At 49.5% G+C, this 11442-nt stretch overlaps 1 protein-coding gene across 1 annotated transcript; it reads left to right on the plus strand.

The window, feature by feature from the left end:
- The first annotated feature begins 4693 nt into the window (after positions 1–4693).
- LOC116592840 (apolipoprotein L2-like) lies at positions 4694–10078 on the plus strand. The gene is given in 4 exon segments (XM_032346414.1): positions 4694–4957; positions 5975–6049; positions 6052–6100; positions 9152–10078. Coding segments are annotated over 4 exon segments (1014 nt in total). The 5' UTR covers positions 4694–4926; the 3' UTR covers positions 10011–10078.
- Positions 10079–11442: the final 1364 nt, after the last annotated feature.

Here is an 11442-nt window from a genome sequence, read left to right on the forward strand (position 1 = left end):
AGTTAGGGAAGTCTTGGGAAGGTGACCCTAAAAGGTGAGTGCCAGGGAGTTTGCTTGCAGGGACAGAACAGTCTCGAGTGTTGTGAGGGTCCTGTGAATCGATGGGTCCTCAGACTCTCATGCAGACATACCAGTGAGTGTGGGCAGAAACTAGGGCGGTTTGAGTGAGGTCCATCATCTAATTACTTGAACCGGGGTCTGTATTCTTGATTTGAGAACGACCATAGTTAGGGAAGATGTCACTGCCAGGGAAATGGGGTGAAATATACTTTTTTGTTTTGTGAGTCTACACTCTATAGGTTTTTTTTTAACACCTAAGTTTCTTTTTTTTAAAGATTTTATTTATTTATTTATTTGAGTGAGAGAGAGAGAGAGAGAGAGAGCATGAGAGGGATGAAGGTCAGAGGGAGATGTAGACTCCCTGTGGAGCCAGAAGCCTGATGTGGGACTCGATCCTGTGGCTCCGGGATCATGACCTGAGCCTAAGGCAGTCACTTAAGCAACTGAGCCACCCAGGGGCCCTGTGTTTTCTTTTTTTAAGTCTGTGATTCAGGATCTGAATGGTGATGGTGATTGGGGAGCCCCACATTGGGCTCCCTGCTGAGCAGGAAGCCCGCTTCTCCCTCTCCCTCTGCCTGCCACTCCCTGTCCCTCTCCCCCTTTCATGCTCGCGTGCTCTCTCTCAAATAACTAAAATCTTTATTTAAAAACTCCATTTCTTATTAGGATTAATTAACCATGAAAGAGTCCCCATTATACTAACTCCTTTCTGCATACGAACTTTTTACCTTTATATCTACCTTTTTTGTGCACTTGGTCTCAGCTCTTCTCCTTTTAACATTATTAGGAACTCATGGCCTTTCACAGATTCAGCCTGGCCCAATTAAACATGATCAAAGTAATCATTATCAAGTATCATTATTACTCTATGTAATTTGGTAGGATCGCCAGTGGGTACTCTATTGAGCACCGCTCTGAACATCCCTGAAGCATCCTTTCCTTCTGGAGTAGGGGCTGTTGAAGGCCCCTGGATTTCAGTTTTCCTCCAAGGTGTCTTGCTACCTTGGAGTGGAGGAAAAGCCATGGATGCCTGTGGGAGTGGGCGAGGGATGGCTAGACCATATATATATACCTGTGGAAGGGTGGCGCTCATGCTGATTATTCTCGTTGAACCTATGTTAATCATCCCACTTTTCTTAGAGAACTTACTTCATCAACCACCGAGGTTTCTCCCACACTGCCACTTGTCATATCAGGAGTCAGGCTGATTTCTTATGGGTAATGATCCACTGGCTCTCATCATTTTGAACATGGTGGTGCCAGAAACCAGCCCATTATTGGGGTGAGCTGTTACTTACTGCTCTAAAGGGACTTCCACGTTCTTAAAATTAAAAAAGAAATCAAAGTAACAAGCGCAAATGGTTAAAACAAATCCACTAGTCCCGAGGGCTCTGCTACCTACTTTCCCAATTAGAAAGAATCACTTTCAATTTGTTGCTTTTTCTTTAGGTGGTTAATCAGTATCTTTATATGATATTCCAACAGTGGGAGAACAGAATAGGTGAGAGTGTAGGCTCTGGAGATAAGGAGTCTGGATTTGAATTCTGGCTCTGGCACTAGCTGAGTGCTTTGAATTCCCTACCCTTTCTGGGCTTCATTTCCTTTTCTTACAGAATCATGGTGAGAACTAATGTATGAGTTGATGCATCCAAATCACTTAGAACGGTGCCTGGTGCAAAGTAGATAGTCACCCACCATGATAGCTAACTTCATTCCCTTCATTTTTATTTATATTTATTTTAAGGTTTTTTTAGTTATTTATTTGACACAGAGAGAGAGATCACAAGTAGGGAGAGAAGCAGGCAGAGGCGGGGGGTGGGGGAAGCAGACTCGCTGCTGAGCAGAGAGCCTGATGGGGCACTCGATCCCAGGACCCTGAGATCATGACCTGAGCCGAAGGCAGAGGCTTAACCCACTGAGCCACCCAAATGCCCCATTATTCTGACTTTTTTTTATAATGTGAGCTACATGCCCAACATGGGGCTTGAACTCCTGACCTCGAGATCAAGAGTTGCATGCTCTGGTCCTCAGCCAGCCACGGACCCCTTCTGGTGTCATTTTTTATCGATCTGAGCCACCCTTTCCATCTGGTCATCTTTCTTACATATCTGAACCTAGATTGCCCATCTGTATTTAAGAGAGAGGTAAGTTGACTGACAGGCTTTCATGCAGAGTGATTGGATGAGGGCCTCCTAGACGCCAGAAGACAGGTATTTTTTTCTGGAGGCTTTCAATTCTGCTTTTCCCCTTCTGGTGTAGACCTGGCCTGATGTGAATAGAGGGTCGGGTGTGGGGCTGATAACCTTATTCCTGCTCACCTCCACCTGCCTCTCACCTTCGGTCTCCCTCTCCGAAGCTCTGCCTAGCAGACCATTCTTCGGGCCTATTTGCCCTCTGTCTGTTTTTCTGATGGAAATTCCCTCTATTTTTCTGACCAGTCTGCATTCAAACATTTGTCTAAGCCTCTGGACTACCTCTGGGCCCCATTCTCCTTTTTCATTGGCAGCGAATGAAGAGAGACGCTGTGTGGGTTCTTGAGTCCAGCAGGCAGGGTTGCACCCAGGCTACCGCTGACCAGATTTCTGACTCTGGGAAAAATCACATAGTCTGTGCTTTAGTTTCCTTATCTGCAAACAGGGATGCAAGCGATATGCAGCTCAATGATTATTGGAAGAAGACGGGTTATTATTTGTAAAGTCTTAGAGCAATCACCAGCGCAGAGCTTAGGATACAAATGTGAGTCACTGTTCTCATTCGTTATTTTTATACCTATAAGTACTTTTACTCTCTTTCAGTCAGGTCTCAGGAGGGGTGGCTGTTAAATGCTCTTTTGTCTTGTTCAGATAGTGCCAAGGGGCTCCTGACTGGCTCATTTGGAAAAGCCTGGGACTCTTGACCTTGGGGTTGTGAGTTAGAGTCCCAAATCGGGTATAGAGATTATTTAAAAAAAAAAAAAAAAGTTAACTTAAAATATAATGCTTAAATGTAATCAACATTTGCTATCTTTCCTCATCTCCCAAGCCAAAGTAATAACAGAACTAAAAGAAATATAAATTATTTATATAAATTATTTATATTATATATATTATTAATTATATATATTTATATAAATAAATATAAAATAGAAATAAATTCTTGTTAAGGGTCTGTTTTTTATTTTTTAGTTTATTTTTATTTTTATTGTTAAGATTTTTTAAATTTATTTGACAGAGAGAGACACAGGAGAGCAGGAACACAAGCAGGGGGAGTAGGGGAGGGAGAAGAGGGCTTCCCGCAGAGCGGCAATATGGGACTCCATCCTAGGACCCTGGGATCATGACTAGACCCGAAGGCAAATGCTCAGTAACCTAGCCACCCAGGCGCCCAACGGTCTGTTTTTTTAAAAAATAGGATGATGGACACCCTCGTGTACTGTGAGTGTGCATGTGATTGGTATAACATTTTTTGTAACAGTGGGGCTCTAGGTAAGAAAAAATTTGTATGTGTTGATAGCTTCTGACCCAGTCATCGTGCTTCTAGAAGAGTCTTAAGGAAACAATCTCAAATACAGGCAGTGTTTCATACAAGGAGATTGTTCTTTGCATTTACATTTAGATGAAGAATCAGAAAGAGTCTAAGGTTCCCAGTTGGGGGTTAGACTATAGAGAGGACTGCACATTATCAAGAAGCCTAGACAAGGTCTGTAGGGATTGCGCCAGGACTCAGCAGGACTCCGGACCCTGTGGGATGAAGAACCTTGCAGAAGCAAGGAGGACACAGGCTGTGGGAAGCTGTGGCACCAGGAAATTGAGTGAGACAAAGACTGGTTAGCGATGCAAGCCAGCTCTGTGGAAGGAGAGGAGTCATTTACAAATAAATACACAGCTGACCCTTGAAGAACACACGTTTGAACGACACAGATCTGCTTATATGCAGATTTTTTCATTAAATATATGTGCAGTACAGTAAATGTACTTTCTCTTCCTTATGATTTTAGCATTTTAATTTTCTCTAGCTTTCTCTGTTGCAAGAACACGTTTCATAATACATATACAAACGGCATGTTATCAGTTATTTATGTTATTGGTGAGGCTTTTGGTCGGGAGTAGGCTATTAGAGTTAAGTTCTGACAGAAATTACGCATGCATTTTTTACTTCACGAGGATGAAGGTCAGCAGCCCTAACCCCTGTATTATTCAGAGGTCACTGTACATAAATAAATCTTTTTGTAGATTAAAGGGAGTAGAGCACAGAATTTGGATCAGAGACACTCGGGTTCCCGTCCTGACTCTAGCGCTGTTGTGAGAACTTGGACTAACCTAAGTTCAGGTGATAGTTTCCTCCACTTACTAGTCGGAGTCCCAGGAGCCCCACATCCTGGAGTGGGGTACTCAGTGAGGGGACACATCAGGAGCCTGCCTGTCATCAATACTTGATCAGTATTAGCTCTTACCCTTAGTAAACACATACGTTCCCGACCTGAAGGAATTTCCAGCATACTTGTTCCCATCTTTTCTTCTGTGTTTGGTTTTATTGCTTCTGTAACTTCTCAGATGGCAGTCTCCTTGTCCGATGATCTTCTTCTTGTGCCCCAACAGGTGACAGGACCCTGACTGGGCTTGGGAGTGAGCTGGAGTGAGGTGAGTAACTTTCCTTAAATAGCAGCTGGCAGAAGCCAGTACACAAACAAACACACGGGGTAAAGTCCATCTTGGCATTTGTCGCCATCCCAGAGGGAAGCCCCAAGACCTGGCCCCTCACTGCTGCCTGCTGCCTCCGCTGGCTCACATTTGACCCACGATTTGTTCTCTCTTCCCCAGGGGTGAAGCGACAGCTCCTTCTAACTGCAACGCGGTCGCAAGGTGTAGGGAAAACTATGGCAACACTATGACCTCGGTAGCCCGTGGGCTCAGCCCAGGTAGTCGCCTTCCACTTCTCTGGATGATCCCTGGAATTGCGGGGTTGCCTCCAGCTGAGTTCACCTACAGAGGAATCGGTCCCTTGAAGAGCTTCCTTGAGCCCCCAAGAGAGGTCAAGGGGAGTCCCCAGCCCAGGAGTCTGTAGGGGCACCTCCCACTGGTCTTCTTCTCAGGGTCATGGCTGAGGTGCTTCCTTCCTTCCTTCCCCTGCTGCCCATCAAATCCATCAATGACCCAGAAGTGAGGCCAGGACAGTCCACAGAGAGGAGAGGGACAGCAGAAAGGAGGAGAAAAAAGGGATCCTGCAGCGGGGTGGGGTAGGGGGTAGACCAGCAACCTTGGAGCGTGCTCTGTCCTCTTGCCCTGTCCAAGCTTCCAGCATGGCTCAGGATGACTGTGGGGCCTTATAATGGAGGCCATTTCCTCCAGCTCTCACCCTGCTGCCAGCACGAGTGTTGTCTGAGGGTCAGTGGGCCACGACCTGGACCCCAGTCTTGTCTTTGCCACCTCCCAGCTGTGTGATCTGGAGTGTTTTACCTAATGTTACCTGTAAAATGAGAGTATTTCCTTCTGTGGTTATGAGGATCAAATAGAATGTGTTTATATGTTTGGGCCAGGGCCTGCTACACAGTGTGTCCTCCCTAAGTATTGTTGCTGTCCCCTGTCCTGGAACCTCTTAGTTCCACGTAAAACCTCTCCTCCCCTAGCATCCCTCAGCCTCCCACAGCTATTTTAGGGCACTTGTCCTGTGTCCCAGCTGTAAGCCCTTGCCTATCAGAAAAGAAAATGGGGCAGGAACAGATTCTGTTGATTTCAATACCCCTGCCTAGGCCGGTCTCAGCTATTTTCCTGCCCCACCCCCCCACAACCCTGTCCCAACAAGAAGTCCATAAAAGCACAGTTTAGTGCTATGGTTTCCCTCCAGGTAAGCCCTGGTTTCTTCTCTCCCTTAGTGAAGCAGGAATAAGAGAGAAAGGAATAAGAGAGAAAAACTTTCATTTTTTCGTTCCATCTAGAGAGTGGAAGTTTTCTCGAGGAGGTCATTGAAACTTTCCAGAATGCAGTAAGCAGAGAGATGCTGCATGTCCTGCTGATGACCATGAAGCCTGGAAGAGATTCATGGCTAAGGCCACTTTGACTAGGTAACCAACCCCCACCCAGATGCCGCAGGATGGTCACCCAGGTCTCTGCGGGACAGTGTCCTGGGTTGGGTTGAGCATGTTCCTTCTCCACAGTCCATGAGGAACATGTCTTCCATGACAGTCACTGGCAGTGAATGGCCTCGGATTGAGGTGAGGCAAAACCTGCAGAGGCAGGTTATGTGACCTTGGGCTTTAACCTAAAGCTGAGCCTTCTCTGCCTTGATCTGTTCATCTGTTCAATTTTATCATGAGAAAATGAAGACAATGTGTGTAACATCCCTAGCATAGTGATGCCACGTAGTTGGTATCCATTAACGTTAAGTCTTTAGAGGTTTGCGGAGAAGTGACGGGGGTCAAGGTTCTTCTTCCTGGAGATGAGGGCCAAGCACGACATCCTCTGGGACCACTCTCAAGAGCACTGACGCCTCAGTCTGTGGCCCTGGGGATTCGGATTAGAGCCTTCCCTCCTCATCTGAGCAGTTCCGTGAACATGCAGGATCCTGCGGGCCCATGAGGCGGAGAGGCTGGAGGGGAATTGGACTGAACTGGCTGGGTCCTGACTCTCTCTCTGCCCAGCCCTGGAGCTCTGTGGGTCTGTGTGTCTGGGAATGTCAGATTGGGCATTTGTTCCATGGGGACAGTAAATCAATCTGAGAAGATCGTGGCCAGGGCCTTTGTGTGGATATCAAGGTGAAAGCTGAAGAACCAAGTGTAGTCATCCTGTCCAAGGTGCCAGGAGGCTTGGACCAGGGCCAGAGATGACAATCAGGATGGACAAGGGGGCTTCTAGGTTGGAGGACTAGGTAGGCTTGGGCAGCGGGTCTGGGACTGAGGGAAGCCCTAGGGCACAAACTTGAGGAGACCAGGGACCTAGCAGAGGTCCTGTGATTGGGACAGGGGACATTTCTTCCCTTCCTCCTTTGATCTCCTCACCACCAGGCATACGGGGCCATAGAGGGTGTTTCTTCCATACCTTGCCCGGGGTCTAGGAGGTCTTACTACCATTTGGAAGCCCCTTTCTTCTACACAGAGCAGCTCCAGACCAGTAGGAGACAGTGTGACTTTGTGACAACTTCCAGCTCCGCAGGGGGCAGCTGCCGATTGTGTACCCTTGAGGGATTCTGAGCCTCAAAGGTCCCCACCAAAGAGGAAAGTACTTCCTCTGCTAGCTGCCAGGATGCAGGTCATTTCCGGCTGTGTGATTCATAGAGAAGGTTCGCGAAGTCTCCTGCATCTTTAAGAGATGTTGTAATCTTGCACATGGCCTTGGTGTACCAGCTAAGGTGTGAGTTAGGCTGGTGGCACCTGTGAGGTCGGGGGTGCTGGGGTGGTGGCTCAGGTGTCGGTGACATGATCTGGAGAGTCCGAGGGGAACCAGGGTTGTGGATGTCCCGGCTCTCAGTCAGTTGGGGCAGTGGCTGGGCCCCATCAGAGGACAGCAGGCTTGAGAAAGAGAGCAGCTGCCAAGCAAAATGGTCACTAAGGTCCTTTCTCGCTCTGAAGTCTTCTTATTTTTTAAATTCCAAGTACCCAGAGCTAGCCAACATGCGAAGTCTGAGGACACAATCCCTAAGACTGACTTTACTTTTGGCACCAGCTGCATATTTGAGGGTCCCCAAATTCCCCTGAGATTGGATGATTCCCCAGAAGCATTCACAGAGCTCGCCTAGAGTTGTCCCCTCAGTTATGCTGTGTGACAGGGGAAGATACAGGTTCCCATCAGCCATAGAGAGAGACACTTGGGGCAGAGTCTGGGAGGGTTTCCAGTGCAAAGCATCCGCCATCCTCAGGAGGCCTTACTGTCCTGTATTCAGTGTGTGACAGTGCACGGGGAGCTGTTCCCAGCAGGGGTGCTCACAGGGTGCAAGTAAGCAATTACTGTGACACTTGTCACTTAAGAGTGATGTCATAGGGGAGAGAGATTGGGCTCATCTTGGAACAGAGTGAAGACCGGTAGAGATTTATAGCCAAGGAGCAGGGCAGGGGCAGGGGATGGGAAATCACTAAGAGGAGACATCATGGTGGGGGGATTCCTGCTAACCTGACCCAACAGGGTTCTTTTTTTTTTTTTTTTAAGATTTTATTTATTTATTTGACAGACAGAGATTACAAGTAGGCAGAGAGGCAGGCAGAGAGAGAGAGGAGGAAGCAGGCTCCCCGCTGAGCAGAGAGCCCGATGCGGGGCTCGATCCCAGGACCCTGAGCCGAAAGCAGAGGCCTTAACCCACTGAGCCACCCAGGCACCCCCCCCCAACAGGGTTCTTATTCAGACTGGGCATGACAGGCTGTCAAAGACAGGGCACAGAAGACCATGGTCAAGGCGCAGTCAGGAGGAGGCTCATGAGATCCCGGGTAACATGTTTTCCAGGAGAGAGTATTTTTCAGCCTGAACCTCAAGACAGAGTTTACTGGGGCTCAATCACATCTGCCTGCATGGCTGACCTGTCACCTTCCACTCCCCTGGGAGGCCAGTTTCTAGATCCTCCGTGGTCACAACTGACAGCTCATGACCCAAGGACTCCATCATCTTGTCAGGGTGTCCCGAGGCCAATGGCCCAGGCAAGGGAAGACAGTCGTATCGTTTTAGGACCCTTGACATCCTAGGTGGGGCCTAGCGCTCCCTTCCCCGTGCCCAGGGCAAGAGCAGACCTCTGTGGGTAGGTTCATCCCTCAGCACACACGAGGTTTCTCTGAACGAAGGTTTCCTACTCCAACCGCACTTCCTTTCTTCATCTACAGAGTTCCCAGTCTGCACACACTGTGGTACTGACTGTGGGGTCCTGTCCTTAACTATGAGGCCGTCTTCCTCCAATAGCCACTATTTAAGAGCCTCTGAGGATGACACGGACTTATTTACTCCCCGATTGGGTGTGTTGTGCAGCGTGAACCGTGTGCGGAATGTGTGCAACATTGCAGGAAGGATTCTTTGCATTTGTAAAACTCTTTTCCATTTGGTTTGCAGTAAAAGTTCTGTGGTGTATGTAGGTTAGATCTAATGGAGCCCGTTTTCCAGATAAGCTTCTCCTAATCCCTTATCCTTCCCTGTTACAGGGAGGAGGTAGAAGCCCTACGTGAAGGTCTGAACGAGCTGCAAAGAGCCATGGATATGGAGGCCAACGAGCAGCAGGTTAGGGAGAGGTTTCTGCATCAGTTTCCCCAGTTGAAAGTGGAGCTTGAGGAGCGCCTAAGAAAGCTCCAAGAGCTTGCAGATGAGGTGGACAGGGTACCCAGTGGCTGCACCATCGCCAACATAGTAGCCGGCTCCACTAGTGTTGTGTCTGGCCTCCTGAGCATCCTTGGTCTGGGTCTGGCTCCTGTGACAGCAGGGGCCAGTCTGGCACTCTTGGCCACTGGAATGGGGCTGGGAGCAGCAGCCACTGTGACCCAGGTGTCTACCAGCATCGTGGAAGATTCAAGCAAGTTGTCCGCAAAAACCCAAGCCAACCTGACATCAACTGATTTTGACAAAGGGCAGGTCGTTGAAATGGTTCTGCATGACCGCATACCCCAGATTTGTTCCTTAACAGATAAATGCTTTCGAGCCCTACAGAACATTGCAAAGAATATTCGTGCCATCATGCTAGCCAAACTCAAACCTCGCCTTGTAGTCAATGCCACGTGCCTTATGACAGCTCTGAGAGTCTCAGTTCGAGGTGGCCGGCAGGTGCAGAAAGCTTTTGGAGGCCCTGCTCTGGCAATGACCAAAGGAGCCCGGATCATAGGTGCGACCACCGCCGGTCTCTCCCTCACGATGGATGTGGTCAACCTCGTGAAAGACTCAGAGCACTTGAAAAAAGAAGCAAAGGTAGAGTCAGCTGAAGACATGAGGCAGCAGGCCCGGGAGCTGGAGAGCAAGCTGGAGAAGCTCAGCGAGATCGATGAAATTCTGAAGGAGGGCCCGACTCCGTGATCCCTGAGCAGGGCCGGGAGCAGGGACATGTGTGGGACAATGACACGGAGGTGCCTTATTAGAGGGGGAAAAAGTGCCAAATAAAGCTTTTGTGTTGGGGGTTGAGGAGTTTGGCATTACTGAAGCTGAGCCCAGTGAGGGAGGGGTTAATGCAGGGTGGGCAGGGGGAGTCAAAGAGGGGAAGGAACAAGGAACCTGGAGTATGGAAATTGGGGACAGACAGGGGATGGGACTAAAGGGGACACAGGGGACGTAGATCAAGAGAGTGTGGAGGAACAAGCAATGGGAAGGCCAGGAATAATAAAGTTAGAATTGTTGGACTATGTGAGAAGACGACATGTTGGATTCTGTCATCTTTTTTTTTTTTTTTTTTTTTTTTAAGATTTTATTTGACAGAGAGATGGAGAGAGAGCACAAGTAAGCAGAGCAGCAGGCAGAGGGAGACAGAGAAGCCGGCTGCTGAGCAGGGAGCCCGATGCGGGTCTCAATCCCAGGACCCTGTAACGATACCTGAGCTGAAGGCAGACGCCAAACCAACTGAGCCACCCTGGTACCCCTGATTTTGTCATCTTCATACTTAGTTCTGAGCTTTCCTGAAGTAGGATTTGACCAGGGATCTGAGCAAAGACCAATAAGGCTGTCCATGGGGTGACGCTGGCAGCTGGGTCACAAGTGACCCCGACCCGTGGCTCCCTTCCACGTCCCATGAGTGACCAGGTGCCGGCAGCATGGACGCAGTCCCCTCAGGTGTCGGTCTCTGGCAGCCACTCTGATGGCTTCAGAAGTCCCCGCTGTCCCATGTCCAGTTTGCAGCCCCTACTCGGGCCACCCCCGCCCCAGTCCCTAGACAGGGAGACCCGGCAGGTGGGGTCCCTGCTCTGAAACACGAGTCCTAAGGTCCAGCAGGGCCGAGCCCAGCATGTGTCCCCACGGGATGGAGAGACGGGGTGGGGATGCTGGTTGTGGGCCCCTGTCTGCTGACTGTCCCAGCCTCCGTCTGATGGTGCTGTGGCGTCAGCCAGACACATCCCTCTGCGGTGTGAGGGTGACTCTCCCGGGGAGCCGGGGTCACCGTCCCCGAGGGCTGACATGGCTTATTGACCAGAGATGTTGCCTGAGACCCCGACTCTGGAACTGCGGTCATCCTGGGTGACTTTTCTTATGATCCTTGGAGGTCAAGAGGAGCCTGATTTTATAGCCGCTAGATCATTTGGGTCCCCAGGAGGGGCAGACTCGGCACTCGTCCCTGCAGGTCAGAGACACCGAATCCTCACCTGAGGGGCCTGCAGCCCCTGCCTGGATGCCGCCCCGTGGGGCCGTGATCCCGGAGCCCGGCAAGGCCACCCACTTTGAGGACATGATACACAGGCACGAGACCCTCGGGCCGCAGCTCCCAGGGTTGTCGTGTCGCGCTCTGCATCTCACGGTGGTT

This window comes from Mustela erminea, chromosome 6 (genome assembly GCF_009829155.1).
Source record: "Mustela erminea isolate mMusErm1 chromosome 6, mMusErm1.Pri, whole genome shotgun sequence".
NCBI lineage: Eukaryota > Metazoa > Chordata > Mammalia > Carnivora > Mustelidae > Mustela > Mustela erminea.